This window comes from Cnephaeus nilssonii (assembly GCF_951640355.1).
Source record: "Cnephaeus nilssonii genome assembly, chromosome: 13".
NCBI classification, from domain to species: Eukaryota; Metazoa; Chordata; class Mammalia; order Chiroptera; family Vespertilionidae; genus Cnephaeus; species Cnephaeus nilssonii.
Window position 1 is genome coordinate 41,588,336 of NC_137084.1, and position 24,792 is coordinate 41,613,127.

General features: G+C 44.4%; 1 protein-coding gene across 2 annotated transcripts; it reads left to right on the forward strand.

The window, feature by feature from the left end:
* Positions 1 to 700: 700 nt before the first annotated feature.
* On the forward strand, positions 701 to 23,953 carry LOC307109531 (uncharacterized protein). Of its 2 annotated transcripts, XM_079788336.1 has the most exons (3): positions 701 to 923; positions 3,774 to 3,829; positions 8,665 to 13,548. In XM_079788336.1, the coding sequence occupies exon 3, from the start codon at positions 8,721 to 8,723 to the stop codon at positions 10,716 to 10,718; it is 1,998 nt and encodes a 665-aa protein (XP_079644462.1). In that variant the 5' UTR covers positions 701 to 923; positions 3,774 to 3,829; positions 8,665 to 8,720; the 3' UTR covers positions 10,719 to 13,548. The 2 variants fall into 2 exon arrangements, 1 of the variants encoding a protein (XP_079644462.1); XR_013814405.1 differs by lacking the exons at positions 3,774 to 3,829; positions 8,665 to 13,548 and adding an exon at positions 21,440 to 23,953.
* The last annotated feature ends 839 nt before the right edge of the window (positions 23,954 to 24,792 follow it).

Genomic DNA, 24,792 nt, shown 5'->3' on the forward strand with positions numbered 1-24,792 from the left:
GGACCCGCAGGGGTAGGAGGAGTTGAGCCACCAGATGCAGTGACAATGTACGAATCAAAGGGTCTTTTCTCTCAAAATAATAATAGTTTATATACTAACTTTATTTCCTTCATATATAGCCTTGGATCAACTTTGTTGTTGCGGTTTCACTTCCTTGTACTTAGCTAAGCCCCAGTTCCCGGTTTTCAGTGGGACCTGAAGTACCAACCCCACCCCTCGGGCGCCGCTGGAATTACCATTCGCGCCAGATGGTGAAACCACGCCCTAAACCAATCGGAGCAGAGTGTAGCCACGGGTCAGAGCTACAGAGACCGGCCTTCCCCTTCGCTGTGCTTTGCCCGCTCCCTTTCCTGTCGGCCTTGCACGTTTTTGGAGAAGTAACTTGCCTTGCCGAGCGGTTTCCAGTTCCCGTGGCCCCTTTTAAGAGCATTTCTAACAACAGCACCCAGACCACCAGCGCTCACTGAGCGCACCAGGGCTCGGGGCTGGGCCTCTAACCGGGCAGGACGGGGTAGCACCGCCCAGAGGACCTGATCCCACCACGGGACTTCCATCCCCTCTCACCAGCACCCCGGTCCGGCTGAGCGCCTAAGTCAGCCCGGACTGCGGGGCTGGCTCTGCCTGTGACGGGGCGGGACCAGGTAGCCCCGCCCACGAGGGCGGGTCCCCAGGACGGAGCTTCCGGTTACCACGTGTCCGCTCCCAGGGAATGGAGGTGCGCGCCCGCCCGGCCGAGTTGGTGCGCCCTGGCCCTCCCCGTCCGCTTTTCAGTGTCTGAGAGGCGGCCGCGGACTCCTCAGAAGTTCAGGGCTGGACCCGTCCCCCCACCCGTCCCCCGCGGAGCCGGGCCCGGAGAGCCTGGGGAGCGCCGGCGGCCGCTCCTCGCGGGACACAAAGGGAAACGCACAGGTGAAGTGTGGCAGGTGAGTCTGGCGGGGCAGAGGGAGGCGGCCCCGCGGACGGGCACTGGGCAACGAGGGGCAGGGAGGCAGAGAGATGGAGAGTGAAGGGAAGGACAGAAGGGAAAGTGTTCTGAAGACCAAGGGAGGAAAGTCTCCCCAAGAGCGGAGTGTTCCCCTGGGTTAAAGCCACCGAGACGCCGTGAGGACCCTAAGAACCAAATGAGGGCATTGGATTTGGCCAAGAGCGGTTTGTAGGTACATCCTGTCCCACTTTTACTGAAGCCCGAAAAGGTTTAGGTTTGGCAGTGGGAACACAGGTTACAGAGGAGAGGTATGCTTAGTGTCCCCCCTTACCTGTTTCCAAAATAATGAATTAGTCCCTTGGAATTTCAAAAGGTAAGTAATTAAACCAAACAAACTCTTGGCTTTTATATGTTAGATTAGTTTAGATAATTGGGGGGACACAAGTGTTTACACTGTCCTCTAGGCAAGGGCATCCAGGGATTAAGCATAACGATTCCAGTAAACACCCGGGGGTCTGCATGAGCACAAACTTGTTTGGAAAGGTCAAGAAATAGGGGTGCCACTTTCGACACTCCCCTAAGTCGGAATTCCAATAAACAGGGCAGGCAGCCTTCCACTCACTTCCCTTTTATCAGAATGTCCTCCTTACGAACTTCCCAACTGTTGGAGACCGGGTGTAAGCTGACACGGTCCTTGCACCTGAAGGGGCTAGCAAGGCTGGCCCCCTACCCATACAGTTTTTTGTTTTGTTTTGTTTTTTGTTTTTTGTTTTTTGTTTTTTTTTACCCACACAGTTTTGCCAAGAAGTCTGTAACTATTTACTGAAAATCTGCCTGATTTACTGTACCGAGAATTTGTCCTTCTACTCTATCTCTCCCTTAGAGATTAAGAGGAACAAAGAGTACATTCCTCTTCACAGACCTCCTATTCAGTGTTTTGTGTATAAAAGGCATTACACACTTAATAAACTACGCTACAGACTCTGGAATACCTGTAGTCCTCCTGATTCCCGCTGTCCTGTCTTTCTTTTCTCAAATCCCACGTCCCTACCTCAGCCCGGTTCAACTTGTCAGGCTGGAACTGACATCCAACCAAGTCTCTTGTGCTCCCCAACATGTAAGGAAGGGTTGAGAGAACAGTCAGAAACCTGGAGTGAATGAAACCTAAACCAGTCAGTACCTTGGAGCTTTAGGACATTTGTGGATGAGCATGGAGTGCATCCAACCTCCACGAGGGTGACGGTGCAGCTTATATTGTAGAAAAGCTGAATAAAAGACTCAGAGCAACTGAAGGTATTAGAGAAAAATCAAGTCAGAACTTGAAGGAAATTGCTGCAGAGAATGTGGGAGCACCTAGGCAAGCCCCACATTTACGTGTGCTTTCCCCCCAGAACATTTACTAACTCACAGAGCAAGGAACAGAGACCAAGCTGAAAGAGGTGGCCAGGGCTTGTGGCATTTCAGTTGGCTGGAAAGAAGGAAGTTAGAGTTCAGAGATACCATGGAGTCTGAGATTTGAAATGGAAGTGGGAACCTTAGAGAAATGAGCCCAAAATTCAGTGTGCAGTGTCCACTTGAGGTGTTTGTCTGTTCCTAAGCTGTACATGCCCAGGGCAAGATTCCCAGCCCCTAGGCTGAAAGGAACACTTTCAAGGCTAAACAGTTGTGCGGCCCATTCAGTGTGGCTCAGAGGTTGAGCATTGACCTATGAACCAGGAGGTCACAGGTTGATTCTGAGTCAGGGTACATGCCGGGGTTGCAGGCTCAATCCCCAGTGTGGGGCGTGCAAAAGGCAGCCGATCAATGATTCTCTCAGCATGAGAATCTCTTTCTCCCTCCCTCTTTCTTCCTCTCTGAAATCAATACAAATATCCTATTTAATAAAGAGGGAATATGCAAATTAACTAACACAAAGATGGAGGCACCCACAGCAGAGGGGGGCGGGGGTTTGTAACACAAGATGGTTGCACCCAAAAACCAAAAAACGATGGCTGCACCCAAGCAGAGGCTGAGTTCCAGTAATGAGACTTAATGAGCAATCAGCAGGGACCTGAGGCTGGGTGCCCTGGCACCAGGCCAGGAAACCTCAGGTCACGTCCCCCCACCCAGCGGGACTTGACTGGGGCCCTCAAGACACATCCCTGGCCGGGGCCAGGGGGACCTGAGGATGCACCCCCCATCCAGTGGGGCTTCACTGCAGCCCTGAAGCTGTGCCCCCCACACCGGACCGGGGACCTAAGTCTGCGCTCCCCACTGGGCCAGGGGACCTGAGGCTGTGCCCCCCACCTGCGGGGGTGGGACTGGATGGCTCCGAGTCTTGCGTGATTAAAAAGAGCGCGCAGATGGGTGGGGACTTGACTCTGGGTCCCCCGGCACACCCCAGACTATGACAGGACTAAGATTTTCATATACCTTTTACTAATTTTCTTTCATCTCTGACACTTATATATTATAGTGAAAGGGCGAATAGTAATATTAAAATATTTGCTCTTATTAATTCCCTTTGAATGTGCATGAATTTCTTGCACCAGGCCACTAGTATAAAATTTTTAAAAAGGTGTCACAGAGTGAGTATACAGTTGAAATTTCTGCAGTGAGTAAGAGGAAAAAGAAATCAACATTCTCATGCAATAAAAACATTTCCCTAGTTCTTTGAGGCCCAAAATGAGAAATTTGTGAAACAGTGGATATGCCAATGAGTGTACCAGTGTACTGATCCATTAATATTTTTTCAAAATTAAATTTCTAGAGTTTTACTTTTTATATTAAGCACTATTATTTTTGCAGACAATAAATCTAATTTGGAAGAAGTATTCAGGTTAATATTTTTCTCTGTGCTTCCTCCAAGCTACCTGAGCTCCAGCTGCTCTTCTTCCCCAAGAAGATCCATGAGACACTCCTCAGGTGAGTTCTAGTCCATAGTTCAGATTTTAGCCTCAGAAATATGTCCAGGCCTGAGTAGAGGAATATGTAACAGTGGCCTCTGCTCCCTCCCACCTGTCAGGATGACCTCCCCCGTGAGAAAATGCCATCCTGGGCTTGATGAGGTCTCAGTATCCCTGCCTGAAGCTCGGTTCTCTCCAGCTGGGCTGGGCTCTCCTCATCATTCTCAGACTTCTGTGATGTCACCACTTAGTTTACTGGAAATTACCATCCCCTGGAGCCAGGAGAACGGATTTACTGCCTGAACCTACTTTTTTTTTCTGCAGTTTATCCAGTTACTTTCCCTGGGCCTCACTGAGACCTGTGCAGCTCCAATGGCAGTTGTCCGCGATTTCCCAGGACTGAGAGGTTTTCCCAGGAGGCAGACTAGCATGGCAGAGCAGCCCAAGGAAAACTGGGTTGAGTCGGTCCCCCTCTTAACGGTGGAGTTTGTCGTCTGAACTCGTACACATGTGAAGTTCTTGCCCTTCCTGTTGAGGATGTGCCAGGGGGTGTACCAGTGTTTTTGTCGAACTTAAATTTCCAGAGTTTCACTTTCCATATTAAGCACTATCATTTTGAGCAGACAGTAAGTCTACATTTAGAAGGAGGCTGTTGACAATAAATGTGGGAAGGTACCTTCAATTAAGTGACTGCTTCATATAGGCCTCTCTGCTCTGCAGATGGGGAACATCTAGAGCAAGAATTCTCTCAGAGCCTTATCTTCTCTAGGTAGGACAGGACTTTGTGTCGTCACAAAATTATCTCCAGTGCTATGGTAACTGTTTCTTGTTTCTCTCCATCTTGTGCTTAGCCTCGGGGAAGTATTCTTAGCATGAGCCAGTGCTATCACAGATGACAGATGTGGCACTAAGAGCTAGAGCAGTGATGGCGAACCTATGACACACGTGTCAGCACTGACACGCGTAGCCATTTTTGATGACACGCTGCCGCTAAGGCGGCCGCATGCCGAGGATGAAACATTTGCTGCTCCTGACGATGAAACATTTGTGAAATAATGTTTTTTCCTCAAAGTGACACACTACCCGAGTTATGCTCAGTTTTTTGGCGAAGTTTGACACACCAAGCTCAAAAGGTGTCCCATCACTGAGCTAGAGGAAGTGGTGACGTGTGGCTCCATGGAACTTTCGGAGATCTGTCAGTTCTGGCCACTGTTGAACTCCTCATCAATTTCAGGTTTTTTATTATTAGCTAAACATGATATATTTAATTTTCATTTTTACTGAAATGGTTTTCCCTTATAGTTAGTGGTTTTTTGTTTGTTTGTTTGTTATAATAAATTATTATTATTCAGATTATTACAATTGTTCCTCTTTTTTCCCCACATAGCTCCCCTCTACCCGGTTCCCACCCCACCCTCTGCCCTTACCTCCCCACCACTGTCCTCAGGCATAGGTGTACAATTTTTGTCCAGTCTCTTCCCGCACCCTACACCCCTTCCCCCCAAGAATTGTCAGTCCACTCCATTTCTATGCCCCTGATTCTGTTATAGTCATCAGTTTATTCTGTTCATCAGATTTTTTATTCACTTGATTTTTACATTCACTTGTTGGTAGATAATGTATTTGTTCATAATTTTTATCTTTACCTTTTTCTTCTTCCTCTTCCTACAGAACACCTTTCAGCATTTCATATAATAGTGGCTTGGCAGTGATGAACTCTTTAGCTTTTTCTTCTCTGTGAAGCTCTTTATCTGTCCTTCAATTCTGAATGATAGCCTGGGTAGAATAATCTTGGTTGTAGGTTCTTGATGTTCATCACTTTGAATATTTCTTGCCACTCCCTTCTGGCCTGGATAGTTTCTGTTGAGAAATCAGCTGACAATCGTATGGGTGCTCCCTTGTAGGTAACTAACTGTTTTTCTCTTGCTGCTTTTAAGATTCTCTCTTTCTCTTTTGCTCTTGGCATTTTAGTTATGATGTGTCTTGGTGTAGTTCTCTTTGGATTCCTTTTCTTTGGGGGTTCTCTGCGCTTCCTGGTGTCATAAGTCTATTTCTTTCACTAGGTGGTGCAAGTTTTCTGTTACTATTTCTTCAAATAGGTTTTCAGTATATCTTGCTCTCTCCCTTCTTCTAGCACCCCCATAATTCGGATGTTGGTACGCTTGAAATTGTCCCAGAGGCTCCTTACACTATCTTCATATTTGTGGATTCTTTTTCCTTTTTGCTTTTCCAGTTTAGTGTTTTTTGCTGCTTTGTATTTCAAATCTTTGACTTGATTCTTGCGATCCTCTAGTCTTCTGTTGGATCTCTGTATATTATTCTTTATTTCAGTCTGTGTATGCTTAATTTCTAGTTGATCATTTTTCATAGCCTCGAGGGTCTCACTAAATTTATTTGCCTTTTCTAGAAAATTCTTGAAAAACCTTATAACCATGGTTTTGAAATCAATATCCAGGTGTTTGCTTTCTTCCATTTCTTTCATTTGTGACCTATTTCTTTGTCTTCGCATTTTGGCTGCTTCCCTGGGTTGGTAGGGTAGCTTTGTGTGCTAGGTGTCCTATACGGCCCAGTGGCTCAGCCTCCCCAGTTACCTGAGGTGGACACTCTTGGTGCACCCCTTGTGGGCTGTGTGCACACTCTTGTTGTAGTTAAGCCTTGATTATTATTGATATCACTGGGAGGAATTGTCCTACAGGGCAATTAGCAGTGAGGATCAGCTGTATCTACGATGGAAGAACTTCTGTGCTGGAGACACACTTATGAGGCAAGGCTTGCTTCAGTGGGGCTTTAGTGTTAACTGAGACTGCCCCCTGAGTGTGTCCCTTCTGGATCCGAGGAATTGTAATCTGGATGGTCCCACTGTGACCCCTGGGTACACTGGTTCTTTCATCTCCAAGGAGGTGCGAATTTAGCCTCTGCCAGAGGCCACCCAGCCAGAGCTATAGAGAGATCTGCAGATTCCTCTTCTTTGTTTGGGTTTTGGAGGTTCCCAGATGAGGCCCAACTCTGAAGCAATGCAAGCGGCTGCGGGTCCTTGGACCTTCTTTTGGATGTTCTGGGTCTCAGTGACTCAGCTGCAGTTTGTTAGCTAAGTTTAGATTTCAAAGGACCAGGCTATTCATATGTAAAAGCCTCTGCGCACAGCTTGGATGGGGTGGAGTCTCAGGGCAGAGGAAACAGCAATGGCTTCCCGTCAGCCCTGTCCTAAGAGGCCCCCGAGTCTCAGTGTACTGCAGTAATCACTGCATGCACCTCTGAGAGAAAGCTGCCCTTATATTCCGCCTGCTGCCAGACAGTCTACTTTCTCCCCATATGAGTCTGGGTCCCCAGAGTCTCACCAAAAACAAGTTCAGAGCATTCGGGAGCTTTTCTCTCCCTCCCACCTGATGAAGACAGCCGCGTACTCAGTTGCCAGCCCTCTCCATGTGCGCTTCTGTACTTCTGCAGCTCCTCTCAGTCTCATTGTGCTTTTCTCTTCCCTTCTGGTTGTAGAATTTCCACTCAGCCAACCTTCCTGTGGTTCTGGATGATGTCCGTTTTGTCTTTTAGTTGTAGTTTTGAAGTTGTTGTGTGAGACAGCAGTTCATGTGTTTACCTATGCCCCCATCTTGGCTTCTCAGTTAGTGTTTTTGTTAACCTTTTGCACTCGGATGTCGAGTGTGACTCGACAAAGTTAGCATCGGTAGCAGCTCGTATGTCGAGCTACACTCGACACGTAGTTTCACCGCGGGGGGAAGGGGGATTTTTGTCTATTTTTCCAGTATCTTTTCTTGTTTTCATTAGCATGAAAGGACAAGTAAAATGTAAATGCCGTCTCAACTGATGCCAAAAAAGAAAAAATGAAAAACCGATAACGCATTTGAAATTTATTAGGATACTAGTACATGATCTTGTTGGAGAATTCAGAGATGGTACACTAACTTCCAGAGGTAGATTATTATCCACTAACTTAGAGCAACGTTTAGATGGAAAGCTCCATATAATAATACCTCACCCTAACAAAAAACACAAAGATTGTGTTGTTTGTTCTAACAGAAAAATCAAAGGAGGAAGAAGAGGGACAATTTATATTTGCGAAACATGTGAATGTAAACCAGGTCTTCATGTGGGTGAATGTTTCAAAAAATATCACACCATGAAAAATTATAGAGATTAAAATTACTCTTTGAATGTATCAATAATTTGAAATATAAAAAAATCCAAATAAAGAAGTTTGTATGAGAAGAAACTCCAGTTTTTTATTCTACTGCCATGCTTTGTAAAATCTGGGGTATTTAAAAAATTAAATCCCAAGTAGAATAAAGGAATCGAGAAAAAAAGCAAGCGAGTGCAAAGGGTTAATGTTATGAATGTCTTTTTTGTTACTACTTCTTTTTTATCCATTTAAAAAATTTTTATCCTAGAAAAAAATATGTTTCTCTCAAAGTTATTTTATGTCTCTCTGTAATTACTTTTATGACAATGTCCATCATCTCCAGACACTTTTTCATCTGAAATCAGTAGCAATTCTCTTATATATCTGTGGCCACACACATGAGTTTGTTTATCTCATCCAAATTACTTCAAACCCAGGCAATAAGTGTAGTTTAGGACATGGGTAAACTGACTCATTTTAAGCTATGCTTGCTCATACACATTATATGAGGTTCTTATAGAAAGCTTTGCAGTGCAGTTGTTTGCCGTTTTTAAAGTCAACTGTTGGCCCTAGCTAGTTTGGCTCAGTGGAAGAGTGTTGGCCTGTGGACTGAAGGTTCCCAGGTTCGCTTCCTGTCAAGGGCATATGCCTAGGTATAAATAAAATCAACCGTTGACTTCCAGTTTTCTCCTTGTGATGGTCATTTCCTCTTCTCTCAGGATCACCTAAGTGGGTCAGAGCATCCTGAGCACCAGGTCTCGGTGGAGATGCCAGAATGAGAAGGTGCAAGAGTCCTGGTTCCCACCAACCAGCCTCCCAAGTGACCAGAGCTGGGCCTGGGACAGGGACCACTGTGTCCCTGGCTGCCTCCTCTCCTGCCACCCTCACCCTGTTCAACCCACAGAGGCCCCCAGCTGAGTTTGGTGTGACCTTTGAGGATATTGCTGTGCGCTTCTCTAAGAAGGAATGGTGCCTCCTTGATGAGGCTCAGAGACACCTGTTCCTGGAAGTGATGCTGGAGAACTTTGAACTCATATCCTCTCTAGGTTGCTGCTGTGGAGCAGAGGATGTGGAGGCACCTATTGAACAGCATGTTTCTGTGACAGTATCACAGGCAAAAAACCCCAATGTTGCTTTGTCCTCCCTGAAGAGCCACCCTTGTGAGAGTTGTGGGGCAGTCCTGAGAGACATTTTCCACTTGGTTGAGCAGCAGGGAACACAACACAGCCTGAAACTGTTGAGGTGTGGGGCATGTGCAAAGCAGTTTTATTTAAGCGAGAAAGCCATTGGCTGCAACCAGACGCTTGCTCAGGATCATACTGTCCGTGATGGAATACAGTGTCTGGTGTGCCGGGAATGTGAAAAATCTTTTACAAAAATCTCTGATCTCCATTATCATCAGAAATTCCACACAGGAGAAAGGCCATACGAGTGCAGTGAATGTGGGATGTGCTATAAAAAACACTCCTCACTCATTCAACACCAGCAAGTTCATTCTATAGAAAAGCGTCATGAGTGTGCTGAATGTGGGAGAGTCTTTAGCCAAAGGGGACCCCTTGTGCAACACCAGAGAGTTCACACTGGAGAAAAGCCATATAAATGTGATGAGTGTGGGAAATCCTTTAGTCAAAGTTCTACCCTGCTCCAACACCAGAGAGTTCACAGTGGAGAAAAGCCATTTGAGTGTGTTGAATGCGGGAAATATTTTGCCAGAATCTCTGGCCTTTATTGTCATCAGAGACTTCACACTGGAGAAAGGCATTATAAGTGCAGTCAGTGTGGGAAATCTTTTACCAGGAGCTGTCATTTGAGTTATCATCAGAAAAGTCACACTGGAGAAAGGTCTTATGAGTGCAGTCAGTGTGGGAAATCTTTTACCAGTAGTGGAGGCCTCCGTTATCATCAGAGACTTCACACTGGAGAAAGGCCTTATAAGTGCTGTGAATGTGGGAAATCTTTTGTCACGACCTCTAAGTTGAGTTATCATCAGAAATGTCACACTGAAGAAAAACATGAATGCAGTCAGTGTGGGAAATCTTTTACCACTAGCGGAGGCCTCCATTATCATGAGAGACTTCACACTGGAGAAAGGCCTTATGAGTGCAGTCAGTGTAGGAAATCTTTTGCCACTAGGGAAGGCCTTCGTCACCATCAGAGACTTCACACTGGAGAAAAACATGAATGCAGTCATTGTGGAAAATCTTTTACTACTAGCGGAGGCCTCCTTTATCATCAGAGACTTCACACTGGAGAAAGGCCTTATGAGTGCAGTCAGTGTGGGAAATCTTTTACTCGTAGGAGTATTCTCCTTGGTCATCAGAGACTTCACACTGGAGAAAGACCTTATGAGTGCATTCATTGTGGAAAATCTTTTACTCGTAGGAGTAATCTCCTTGGTCATCAGAGACTTCACAGTGGAGAAAGGCCTTATGAGTGCAGTCAGTGTGGGAAATCTTTTACCAATAGCCATGGCCTCCGTCACCATCAAAGACTTCACACTGGAGAAAGGCCTTATGAGTGCAGTCAGTGTAAGAAATCTTTTGCCACTAGTGGTGGCCTTCGTCACCATCAGAGACTTCACTCTGGAGAAAAACATGAATGCACTCATTGTGGGAAATCTTTTACCACTAGCAGAGGCCTCCTTTATCATCAGAGACTTCATACTGGAGAAAGACCTTATGAATGCAGCGAATGTGGGAAATCGTTTACCATGAACAAACACTTGCATTGTCATCAGAGAGTTCACACGAGAAAGGCCTCAGGATTGCAGTGAATGAGGGAAATATTTTGCCAGAAACAGTCACTTTTGTTTTCATCAGAGCGTTCGCAGGGTGTGCCCATACTTTTGAAGGGAATCACTTTCAAAGATCTTGCAAAGGGCCATGTGTCCTAATGTCTGCAACTCCATAGGTGATGGTCACTTGGGTGTAGGACACTATGGTTTAGGGGAAAGCATAATTGCTAAAGAATCGCTGACCTAATAGGGATTGTGCATAATTCTTAACCCTTTGCACTCGCTTGCTTTTTTCTCGATTCCTTTATTCTAATGCTAACCGTGTCGAGTCACACTCAACATCCAAGTGCAAAAGGTTTAAATGGAGGTAGGTTTCATTTATCTTCATCAATAACTCAAAATGCAATGTCTAAGTCAGCGGAGAGGTGAATGTTTAACTTTTTTTTTTTAAAGAAATTAGAAATATGTGACGTAAGCAAATTGCACATTTTTGCATCCTTCCAGCAGTGTATAACAGATTTAATTTCTCCACATCCTAGAAAGGATTTGGTATTGTCAGTCATCCTTTATTTAAACTTTTTGTAGCTTTGTCATGCTATGTCATTGTTCGATTGCATTTTTTTCTAATGTTTTATGGTGAGCCTTTTTTCAGATGTGCATTTGCTATCTCTATATTAGGTTAAATGTGTGACCATATGTTCTGCCAAATCTATGAATTTTGGCAATTTTCTTTAACAAATGGACAGTGAATCAACAAAAATGCAGGTTAGAATTTCTCTCAGTTTTCGTCGCTTTTCCTTTGAAGGATAAGTGTTTTTCATATTGGGGAAAAAAAATCAATAATTAACTCAAGATAAGGGTCTTATTTCATTGTTTGGATGTGAGTACCTAGTTTTCCCAGCACTGTTTATTGAAGAGAAGCTATCCTCTCCCAACTGTGTATTATTGGCTCGTTTGTCAGGGAGGAGTTGGCAGTATATGCAGGGAGGTAGAGGACTACTTAGAAATAGGACATTCTTGGGGACATCACAGTGGACTGCAGAGGTTATCAAGATGAGGCTCTAAGGGGAAGGGAAAAATGAACCAGCTTGAGACTGATCTTCACAGTCAGTTTAGAGGAAGCACTGCAGTGTGACAAGAGTTGAAATTTGCACTAACTAGATGACCTTTCAAAGAATAGGAGCTCCTTTCACCATGAGATAGTGTTTCTAAGATATAAAGTTTGTTCAGACTTTTAAATATAGTAAGACAATGGCTTACACAGTTCTCAGTTCCCGTAATATTGCCATGATGTACTAGTTCTGTAATCCCATTTTATAGAACAGGAAGCTAAGGCTTAGCAGAGAGAGCCAAACTGTCCCAAATCACAGGGCTAATAAGTGACACAGCTATAGACTATGCTGGTCGGATCTCCTGGGTTAAAGACTCGTCCTCAGTTCTTCTGCCTCATTGTCAGCCACCGACCTGCTCTGTCTGTGTCTCTGTACCTGTTCTGTCTCTATGCTGTGTGAATTCTGTCCTTTTCCATTTCTCATAGGAGACCTTCTGAGCCTCCTCTTGTAGTTAACAGTTTTCTGCCTCTATAATGACTTCCCATTCTTCACTGTGTCTGATGAGAGCAAGTTCCTCTTTTCTTCTGTGGCAATTTTTCATTGCACTGTCCCCACATGGCATAAGCATGAGAACTCTCCCTCTACCTGACCTGTGGCCTCTGTGTGATGTATGGGCAGTAGGAGAGGACGGCAATGGTAAGGCCCCATCTTCTCATAGACCGGCTCCACTTCAGCACAGAGACCATCTCTCCAGAAAACAGCATCACTAGTCCAGCTGGACACACAAAAGGAAAGTTCACCTTTACTCGTAACCCCAGAATTTCTAACAAGACAGAAATGTGACACCATTTTCACTTGGCTCACCTCCTGATCCAGCAAAGATGGAAAGGCATGCTAATTCCCGGTTTTGGCATATGTGTTAGCCAGGTCACACATGGGTTATTCTTGAGGTCATGAACTAATAAAACCTCACTGGCTGAAAGTTCAGCTTTTTAATTTTTTTTATAACCTTAAACACATGTTTACATTTTACCCATCTATCCAAATCCAGCTATTCTCAGGAAACAACCAGACAAATTGTAAAACGTACATTAAAAGATAATGATTATATCATTGTTCAGAATACAAAAGAATTGGGAAGAGCACATCAAGACAAAATTATTTTCAAAAATAGATAAGTTAGTTTTGGTAAATCCATGTAATGGACTGCTTGCTTGCATTAGCAACACAGTTGAATATTGAGCTACTAGGGGTTACGGCACCAATTCCCCATTCTGCCATAGTGGAAATTTTGAGTGTAACTGTTGACTCCCTAAAAGCTTAACTACAATCATACCTTGGTATATACAGGGGATTGGTTCCAGGACCACCCAGTGGATATCAAAATCCATGGATGTTCAAGTCCCTTATTAAAAACTAGAGGTCTGGTGCATGATATTCGTACACTGGGCGTTGCGGGGAGTGGAGTGTCCCTCAACCTGGCCTGCACCCTCTCACAGTCTGGGGCTCTCATATTCTGAGGCGCTTGCAGTCCAGGACCCCTCGCTCCTTACCGCCCACTTGCAGCGGAGGCAGGAGAGGCTCCCACCACCAAGGCTGCATTCACCAGTCGTGAGTCCAGCTTCAAGCTGAGCTGCGCTCCCCCGGTGGGAGCCCACTGACCACCAGGGCACAGCTCCTGTGTTAAGCATCTGTCCCCGATGGTCAGTGCACATCACAGCGACCGCTTCTTCCGCTTTTCAGTCAATTTGCATATTGTGGTTTTATTATATAGGTTGGCATAGAACATTGCCTACAGTCAACCCTCCATATCTGCAGATCCCCAACCACAGAGAAAACACTGTTTTTGATCCTCGGTTGGTTGAATCCATGAATGTAAAACCTGGGGGTATAGGACTGTGTACTCACTGAAAAAAATCCAAACTTGATTTTCTGTGAGAAGATTAAAGGTAAATTTAAGTCTGTGATAGCATCACCTGCTTGGCAATTTTAACTTTTTCTTTTCAGGTATGAACCAACCACAAACAAACAAAAGAGTATCTAAAAGATCCACTAGGAGCATGAATAGTTTTATACCAGGTAAAGCAACCATGGGTTCTCCGTCGGTAGGTAAAGGAAGGAGGATGGCCAGGCTAAGAGTATTGCAGCAGTGCAATATATGGAATAAATGCTTTTCATATTGGTGTGTGAGGGGGAAAGCAACAGTGTATCACAGGAGGTGACTTGAAACCAAATTTCATTAGGCAGCAGGGAAAATGAGAATTTTCTGTCTATAAAAGTCTGTACAGCACAGGGAAGTGCAGTGGAGACCTGAGAACTAAGTCCATTGAAGCTTCCTCCAGCTTTGCTGCTGCCACAGTTCTTGAGCAGCGTACATGCCTTGTTACTGCTGCTAAGGGTTATGGGCCTCTGGCCAGTGCCCTGCTGAGCCATATGGAGCCTGTGCCCTTAGGTACATGTTTTTATTTATTTGTTAAATGATTGCCTTTTTCCAGAACATTTTTTTAAAGTGGAAAAATATTTAAAAATGGAAAAGTAGGTTATTATAATTCACATTATTTTAAGCTCAAATATTTTATTTATAGCAAAAAGAGTTTATTATAATTGAACATTCCTGGGTTTAATAAAAAGTAAATTCATCCAGGAGCAATAAAAGAGTAAAAAATTTATTTATATGAAAATAAAGTTAGTTTATTGTAGGAAAACAAGAAATGTCTAAAATAAATGACAAGCTGAGAGAAACTATAACATGTAACATACATGAATATATAACATTGCTAACATACAAGAACTTTTAAAAATTGAGGGGGAAACTTGCAGAAATGTGATGCATGAGTCAAGGACATGAACAGATGATTCACACTAAAAAAAAAATAAAACTAAAAAATGTTCCTTAAGCATATGAAAAACTATTCAACTGTTTAATAGGAAAAATGCACATTAAAATAACACTGAGATATTTCTCACATATCAAATTAGCAAAAATTAAAAAGTACACCAACACATTCTGTTGGCAAGCCTGGGGGAAAATAGGGACTCTTAGACATCACTGGTTGGAATGCATATTGGTATGCTAATTTTGGGAAAGCAGGCAATATCAAACAAAATGACACATGCTTTTCCCAGTTTATCCTGGCCAAACATCTTCATTTGTACAATAATATGTATGCCCAAAGTAATTCATATTAACACTGTACTTGCAAAACCCTAGAAACAACCTAAATAATTGACATGGCAGAAGGGCTGACTGAACAACAGTGGATCCATCCAAGGGAATACTATACAGCTATAAAAAGGAGAACAACATCTATAAACTGATATGGAATGGCTTCCAAAATATATTGTTAAATGAAAGAGCAAAATCTGAGAAAGTATGTCACCTTTTGCAAAAGAAAGGAGAAATAAGAAAAAATATATATCATCTATACTATTATACAAAAAGAAACTTGGGAAAGGTAACCCAGAAACCAATGAGATAGGTTACATCCAGGGAGTGGGTGGAAACGGGTTGAAAATAATAAGATGGTGGAAACAGGGTAGAAAAATGGCAACAGTAAGACTTGGTAGAATTTATGGTTTTGTGCAGTTCTGACTTTTAGAACCAGGTTAACATTTCACATACCCAACCTTTTTAATGAATAAAATCAAGTATAAGCCCTAACCAGTTTGGCTCAGTGGATAGAGCGTCGGTCTGCGGACTGAAAGGTCCCAGGTTCGATTCCGGTCCAGGGCATGTACATTGGTTGTGGGCATATCCCCGTTAGGGGGTGTGCAGGAGGCAGCTGGTCGATGTTTCTCTCTCATCGATGTTTCTAGCTTTCTATCCCTCTCCCTTCCTCTCTGTAAAAAATCAATAAAATATATTTAAAAAAAACAAAACTGCCATATGATTCAGCAATTCCATTTCTGAGTGTACATCCAAAGAAATTAAAATCAGAAACTTGTAGAGATATCTGTATTCCCATAATGCTGGAGCATTATTTACAGTTAGAATATATGGAAATAGCCTAATTGTCCATCAACATATGAATGGATAAAGATATGAGAACAGGCATATAATATATATCCTAATAAAGAGGTAATATGCAAATTGACCATCATTTTAACACACAAGATGGCTGCCACAGATGGCCGGCAAGGGAGGGCAGTTGGAGGCAACCAGGTCTGCAGGGGAGAGAGGGCAGTATTTGAGGACCAGGCCTGCAGGGGAGGGCAGTTAGGGGTGACCAGGCCAACAGGGGAGAGCAGTTAGGGATGACAAGGCCAGGAGGGGAGGGCAGTTGTGGGGGACCAGGCTTGCAGGAGAGGGCAGTTGGGGAAAATCATGCCTGCAAGGGGAAGGCAGTTGGGAGCGACCAGGCCTGCAGAGGAGGGAAGGCAGTTGGGGGCAACTAGGCTTGCAGGGGAGGACACTTGGGGGCAACCAGGCCAGCAGGGGAGGGCAGTTTGGGGGGACCAGGCCTGCAGGCAAGGGCAGTGAGGTGACCAGGCCTGCAGTGGAAGGCAGTTGAGGGTCACCAGGCCTGCAGGGGAGGGAGGGCAGTTGGGGGCCACCAGACCTGCAGGGGAGGCCAGTTGGGGGCGACCAGGCCTGCAGGAGAGGGTAGTTGTGGGGGACCAGGCCTACAGGTCTTCTGGTCAAGATAGTGGTGTAGGTACAGTACCTGCCACCTCCAACAACCACATCACAATTACAACTACTTTGTAGAACAACCACCTGAAATCTCGCTGAGCAGAAGTCCTGTAACTAAGAATATCAAGAAGCAGCCACATCGAGACTGGAAGAAGAGGCAAAAGGTGCAGAATGAGCTGGTCCTATACCCATGTGTGACATTTAAAAATTGAGAAGGATGCCCTAGCCTGTTTGGCTCATTGGATAGAGTGTCAGGTGGTGGTCTGTCAGGGGAGGGCAGTTGGGTGGACCAGGCCTGCAAGGGAGGGCAGTTTGGGGGGACCCAGGCCTGCAGGGGAGGGCAGTGGTGGGGGACCAGACCAGCAGGGGAAAGCAGTTAGGGGCAATGAAGCTGGCAGGTGAGGGCAGTTAGGGGTGACCAGGCCTGCAGGGGAAGGCACTTAGGGGCAATTGGGCTGGCAGGGGAGCAGTTAGGCATCAATCAGGCTGGCAGAGGAGTGGTTAGGGCAGTGATGGGCAACCTTTTGAGCTTGGTGTGTCAAACTTCGCCAAAAAACTGAGCATAACTCGGGTAGTGTGTCACTTTGAGGAAAAAACTAACTCCAAGACTCTAGTCGCAAATGTTTCATCCTCAGGAACAGCAAATGTTTCATCCAAATGGGGGCTTAGGGTATTTGGCAGGTGCTGATTGGTGGTTCAATGTACAGTCCATCCTCAGGAGCAGCAAATGTTTCATCCTCGGCATGTGGCCGCCTCAGCAGCTGCGTGTCATCGAAATGGCTACGTGTGTCAGTGGTGACACGCGTGTCATAGGTTCACCATCACTGGGTTAGGGGGTGATCAGGCTGGCAGGCAGAAGCAATTAGGGGTAATCAGGAAGGAAGGCAGGCGAGCAGTTGGGAGCCAGCAGTCCTGGATTGTGAGAGGGATGTCCGACTGCCCGTTTAGGCCCGATCCCAGTAGGATCAGGCCTTTACGGGCAGTCAGACATCCTTCGAGGGGTCCCAGATGTGACATTGGTAAAATCCACATATCTTATTTAAATATCAACAATTTTAAATGCACTTATTGTGTTGTGTAGTTCTATGCAATATTAACATATGTGTAGATTTATGTAAGCACCACTGCAATCAATTTAGAGAAGTGTTCTATTGATACCGAATTTTTGGACTGGAACCTGGATTATTTATCTATAGGAATCGAAGAATGAATGCACGGACTGAAAGTGGTGAAAGATGAAACAGAGGGTTTCAGCACCAACATGAAAGATGAAACAGAGGGCCGGAGACCATGGGATACCAGAATACAGGCTTTATTGGAGATCACCCTGCCGGCCGCCTTCCAGAGGGGAAAAAGGGCCGGGCCGGGGATGAAAGCGCCTTTTGAGGGGAGGAAAAGAGGGGACAGGGCTTAGGGTACTCAGTACACGCTGATTGGTGGTTTCATGTAAGGTACATGATTAGGTACCTAGGGACTTAGGAATGGGGGCTTAGGGTATTTGGCAGGTGCTGATTGGTGGTTCAATGTACAGTCCATATAAGGTGTTCAGGAATGTCCGGCTGCAGGTGGAGTATACGTCATACTCCGTCCATCAGTTGGGGGAAGGGAGGATCTATCAAGTGGTATAGCAAAAGTGGAGATTTATTGAAGAGCAAATACAAACTCCCACGTGGGGAGAGGGAAGAGTCCCACAGAATGGACTCCCAAGTAGGGAGGGGGAAAGGGTCCCACTGACTTCCTCTTCCCAGTGGCTTATAAAGGCTGCAGGTCCTGGTGCCTTGATATTCCCCCCTCTGATTGGTCATTATTCCCTTAGACTGGTTACTATAGTAACTCCTGGGCTCAAAGGTTGAACCTCCCAAGGCAAATGTGAGATTCTCCCCCCTCCTTCCTTATTGTCCCCCCCCCACTTGGGCATTCTTCTCCTCCCTCAGAATGAAGGGATTCCTTCTCTTTCTTTTGTAAATATAGACCTTTTGCTGTTCCTATCTTCCTCATTCTATGGAAATGTACCTGTTGCAGATTTCCAGCTTCCTCATTCTATGGAAATATACCTTCTGCTGCTCTAAAACAGCCCTGTGCTTTTCTCCATGGTCCCCTTAATTTCCAAAATTTCTAAAATATCCTAAACTTGTCCTAGCTTACACCAAAAATTCCTGTTTCACTATTACCACAAAGTTCTCTCATGCTACTTCACTCACCTCTCTCCCTTTCCACCCCCTCTTTATCTCTCCCCCACCTTCTTTTTCCCCCTTTTTCCCTACCTTCCACTCTCTCTAAAAATCAACAGGAAAAATATCCTTGGGTAAGAATTTAAAAAAATAATAATTTTAAGTGCTTTGTCCTTAAAATAAGGATTGTTATTTTTAAATTAGTAAGAAAAAGCAACTAAGAGGACTAAGAAAGTTGTAGAAAGCAAACCATGGCCATTCTCCCTCTCTCTCTCTCTCTCTCTCTCTCTCTCTCTCTCTCTCTCTCTCTCTCTCATTGACAGTTGAATACTCACATCCTATAACATTCTTGGTGAACTTGCTTCAGAAACACAATAATCAAGCTATTTCCTAGTGTTTCAGTTTACCACTAATATTTCCACCCACCACTTCCATAGATCACACCATGAATAACTAGCTATAGATGCTGAAAACTCTAGTCCTCTTCCAAAGTTATTCCTGATTTGGGAAAAACATGTGAACAGCTTGCTCTCGGATTTGCTTGGTCTTGATCCCATATATGATGGGATTCATCATAGGTGGAAACAGAACGCAGACATTAGAAAGCAAAATGTGTTGCCGAAACCGGTTTGGCTCAGTGGATAGAGCGTCGGTCTGCGGACTGAAAGGTCCCAGGTTCGATTCCGGTCAAGGGCATGTACATTGGTTGCGGGCACATCCCCGGTGGGGGGTGTGCAGGAGGCAGCTGGTCGATGTATCTCTCTCATCGATGTTTCTAGCTCTCTATCCCTCTCCCTTTCTCTCTGTGAAAAATCAATAAAAATATATTTAAAAAAAAAAAGAAAGAAAGCAAAATGTGGATATTGTTACAAAAAAACGAAGAAGAACAAAGCAATACCAAGAGAGATGGAGTTACATTTATTACACCCGGGTCCAGAGGAAAATATCTCTCAAATTCTGGGCCACAACATGCAGGAATTTTCCCTATTTATATGTTTTTACCATCTTTGTCTTCCTAATATGGGATGTTTCCACCCCCTTTTGCAAGTTCTTAAAGAGCCCATATATGCAGGGGCCTTGAGACCTCAACCAGAGGCCTGGCTGGATGCCAGCACTGATAACCTTGTCTGGGCAAGTTTTAATGGCCTCTCTTAAGTGTGGGAGTAGCCTTAGCAAGCAACAATTTACAGAAGCCAAATAGCAGGGTTAAAATTTCAAAAAGGAGTTTTATTGTTTTGTTTTGTTTTTGTTTTGAACTTTTTAAAATATATTTTATTGATTTTTTACAGAGAGGAAGGGAGAGGGATAGAGTTAGAAACTTCGATGAGAGAGAAACATCGATCAGCTGCCTTCTGCACACCCCCTACTGGGGATGTGCCCACAACCAAGGTACATGCCCTTGACTAGAATCGAACCTGGGACCTTTCAGTCCACAGGCCGATGCTCTATCCACTGAGCAAACCAGTTTCGGCAAAAACAGCAGTTTTTATATAAGATGGATGGTTTTATGTACATGAGTCAAATCATTGACTCTTAGTCATTGTAGTTATATTTACCCTTGAGGACTATAATCTTAATTTTCTGCCTAATAAAGTTAGTGGGCCTGCTTATAAGATAAGGGCCCAGAATGAGGGCCAGAAATAATCTTTAGAGAGTCCGAAGAGTCCTGGACTCTCAATTTTTCCTGGGCTGTCTTAAGCCGGGTATGATGAAGCCATGTTGGGATTCCGTTGACCTTGATTGCTGTGGAGGTCGTCCTTTCCAGGTAGGAGTCAGTCCTTGAATGGTAGATTTCTTTACCCAAACAGAGTCACCAGGGTGGAAGGGATGAACCAGATCAGAAGTTGGTACATGCAGAGCATCTCAGATGCTTCCTGGGTAGACTGTAAAGCCTGTAAGAACTTGAATAAAGACTGGTTATGGGTTTCAGCTTTTCTACATTGGGTAGATCAGGGTCTGGAAGAGTCACTAGAATCTGCAGAGGCCCCACTGGTTTTAGGGCAGCCTCCTGGGCAGCTTCATCTTTGGCCCGGTTCCCTCCTCAGTGGAGAACCCTTACCTTGCTGTAAATGCGTACCTGCTATCAGTATAAATTGTTACTGATTTTTCCTTTGTCCACCAGAGAGCCTGAAACTGGGTGACTCAAGTGTTTGATATCCAGTGTTCTAGTGTGTTCTGGAGTAAAACCTCAACCTCATGTGGGGCAGTTAGGATTAGTTACTGCCCTAGGGTTAACTTATTTGCTTTTTCAATAAGCATAGCTGTGGCTGCTACCGCCCAGAGGCAAGTAGGTCACCCAAATGCAAATGGGTCAAGTCTTTTGGACAAATAGGCTACCAGCCTTTTCTAGGGGCTAAGACTTTGGGTGAATACCTCTTTGGCTATGCCCCTTGTCTTAAATACATAGAGGTGGAAGACTTAGTTACATCTGGTAGCACTACTTGTCCCACCGTCCTTGCTCTGCTCATATCTGTCTAACTGCCTAATATATTTCCTCAAGGATTCTGGCTCTGAATTCTTTTAGGGAAAATGGATGTTGAATTTCTTCTGTAGCTGCTTTGTGCTGAGGATGGACAAAGTTTTTCCTCAGAGCCAAGGGATGCTTGCTGTCTGTCTGAGGGATGATGAGGCTGGGCACAGAAGGAATTGGGCTTGTGACCTGGCAGAGACTAATTGTTACAAATGGTCCCATGGAAGGGAAATAAAACATTTCATTTTTAATAACCTCTATCTAAAATAGAGTTTTTCTCCTCAAAATTATCTCTATGTTTATCAAAAGAGCCAGATAAAGACTAATTTACCTATTGTATTTAATTTGGCCTTATTGTTTGCATAAACACAACAAGAATGGTAACTGATTACCTTTGCTGGAATTTCATGATTGAATCTTATTGTGCCCCTTAGGACCAGGAAGCCAAGCCATCCAGCTGCCATCAGGCCTGCCTGTAGTATCTGCTGAGTTAGGTGAATCCCTCACCTGCAGCGAATCCACCTGGGCCCACGCCCTAAGTTTTAAGGCCCATTTCAGTAGCCCTCCTACTCGTCAAACCTAGAGTATGTGGAGTTCTGCAGGGACGCAGAGTCATCCTTATTGCTCCCCTTCTATTCTGACCAACTGCCAATGATGGTAGGGTATGGGCCAGACGCTCCAGTGCCAGCCATTTTCAGGGCTCCAAAGTAGGACACAAGGCTTTTACTTGGCATTCTTATTGGCTTCAAGTCTTCAGAGTCCAGACAGGGCTCTTTAAAACATGATACTCCAGTCAAAGTTTCCGGTCAATAAAACTACTATTAGAAACCAGTCTTGAGGAGAACCAAGATGGCGGCAAAGGTAAACAACTAAACTACCGCCTCACACAACAATTTCAAAACTACAACTAAAAGACAAAACGTCTACCACCCAGAACAATGGGAAAGCTGGCTGAGTGGAAGTTTTACAACTAAGAAGGAAAGATAAAGGAGCACAAACGCTGAAAAGCTAAGGTACGGAGGCACGCGAATCGGGCTGGTGGCGGGCAACTGGGCGTGCAGCTTTTTTTCAACCTAAAGGGAGACAAGCTCCCGATCACTCTGAAATCCAGTTTCTGGGGACACGCGGGGGACCCAGACGCCTACAGGGAGAAGCTGGACTGTAGGCCATCGGGTCGGAAAGTAAGAGTGACTTTTTTGCAGAAGTGTGCCCAGCAATCATTGTTTACTGTGCTGGAGCGTGGGACGCTGGGACTTGGAAACACAGAAAGGCAGAGACGGCTGACAGCAGCTATTGCCGTTTGACACGCCCTAGCCTAGTGATGCTCTGAGACCCCGCCCTGCCCTGAGACCCTGCTCCACCCTGCCATGAGACCCTGTCCTGCACATTCTACAAACCCGCCCAGGCTCCACACCGTGGCTTTTGCATATAAATGACCTGTTCTGTGGAAGCTTAACCAAATAAACTGCAGTTTCAGTCAGACTGCTCCAAAACCGCCAAACCCCAAGCAAAGAGGAGAAAACTGTAGTTCTTGCTGTAGCTCCTGCTGGGTGGCCTCAGACAGTAGCTGACCTGCACCCCATTGGAAATCCAGAAACTAGTGTATCTAGTGGTCAGTGTGAGATGACACCAGATTTCAACTACTCTCATAAGGGACACATTCAAGAGGCAGACTCAGTGAGCACCAAAGCCCTACTGGAACAAGTCCTGCCCCATAAACGTGTCTCCAGCACAGCAATTCTTCCATTACAGACACAGCGGGTCCTCACAGCCAATTGGCCTGGAGGTCAATTCCTCCCAGGGACACCAACAACAATCAAGACTTAACTACAACAAGGCTGTACACAAAGGCCACAAAGGGGTGCACCAAGAGTGTCCACCTCAGGTAATTGGGAGGCTGACCCATTGAACCAATAGGACAACTAGTACACAAAGCTACCCTACCAACTCAGGGAAGCAGCGAAAATGAGGAGTCAAGGAAACATCACAAATGAAAGAAATGGACGAGAACAAACGACTGGACATAGAGTTCAAAACCACGGTTATAAGGTTGTTCAAGAATTTCCTGGAAAAGGCCGATAAATTTAATGAGACCCTCGAGGATATGAAAAAGGACCAACTAGAAATTAAACATACAGTGACTGAAATAAAAAATATTATACAGAGACCCAACAGCAGACTAGAGGAATGCAAGAATCAAGTCAAAGATTTGGAATACAAAGAGGCCAAGGACACTTCCAGAGAAGCAAGAAGAGAAGAGAATTCAGAAAGTTGAAGATAGTGTAAGAAGCCTCTGGGACAACTTCAAATGTACCAACGTCAGAATTATGGGGGTGCCAGAAGAAGAGAGAGAGCAGGATACTGAAAACCTATTTGAAGAAATAATGACCGAAAATTTCCCCCACCTGGTGAAAGAAATAGTCTTACAAGTACAGGAAGCGCACAGAACCCCAAACAAAAGGAATCCAAAGAGGGCCACACCAAGACACATCATAATTAAAATGCAAAGGGCAAAAGACAAAGAGAGAATATTAAGAGCAGCAAGAGAAAAACAGTTAGTTACCTACAAGGGAGCACCCATACGATTATCAGCTGATTTCTCAATAGAAACCATGCATGCCAGACGGGAGTGGCAAGAAATATTCAAAGTGATGAATAGCAAGAACCTACAACCAAGATTACTCTACCAAATAAAGTTATCATTCAGAATTGAAGGTCAGATAAAGATCTTCACAGATAAGAAAAAGCTAAAGGAGTTCATCACCACCAAACCAGGGTTATATGAAATGCTGGAAGGTGTTCTTTAAGAACAGGAAGAAGAAGAAAAAGGTAAAGATAAAAATTATGAACACCAAATGATATCAAATACATACCTACCAACAAGTTAATCTAAAAATCAAGTGAATAAAAAATTAGATGAACAGAATGAACTGATGAATATAATAGAATCAGGGACATAGAAAGGGCGTGGACTGAGAATTCTCAGGGAGAAGGGGGTGTGAGGGAGGGGTGGGAAGAGATTGAACAAAAATCTTACACCTATGGATGAAGACAGTGGTGGGGGGTAAGGGCATGGGGTGGGGTGGGGAATCAAGTGGAGGGGAACTATGGGAGGAAAAAAAGAAGAACACCTGTAATAATCTGAACAATAAAATATATTTTTTTAAAAAAGAAAAAGAACAATGTTATGGAGTTTCCTAAAAAATTAAAAATAGAACTGCCTTTTGACCCAGTGATCCCACCTTTGGGAATATATCCTAAGAAGCCCAAAACACCAATTCAAGAGAATATATTCACCCCTATGTTTATTGTAGCATTATTTATAATAGCCAAGATATGGAAACTGTCCAAGTGCTCATCAGTAGATGAGTGGTACATTTATACAATGGAATATTATTTGGCCATAAAAAAAAGGAAATCTTACCTTTTGGGACAGCAAGAATAGACCTGGATATTATTATGCTAAGTGAAATATGTCAGTCAAAGAAAGACAAATACCAAGTGATCTCACTCACATGTGCAATCTTTTGTTTTTTTGTTAATCCTCACCCAAGGATATTTTTCCACTGATTTTTAGAGTGAGTGGGAGGGGGAGAGATGGGAAGAAACATCAATATGAGAGAGACACATCCATTGGCTGCCTCCCACATGCACCCCAACATGCCCTTGAGTGGAACTGAACCCAGAATCCTTTAGTCCACATGCCAACGCTCTATCCACTGAGCAAAACCACCTAGGGCATAAATGAAATCTAATGAATAAAAGAAAAATAGAGGCATGGATACAT

Excerpts from the sequence above, each read along its gene's own strand:
- LOC307109531 (XM_079788336.1), top strand. The coding sequence starts at position 8,721 with ATGAGAAGGTGCAAGAGTCCTGGTTCCCACCAACCAGCCTCCCAAGTG.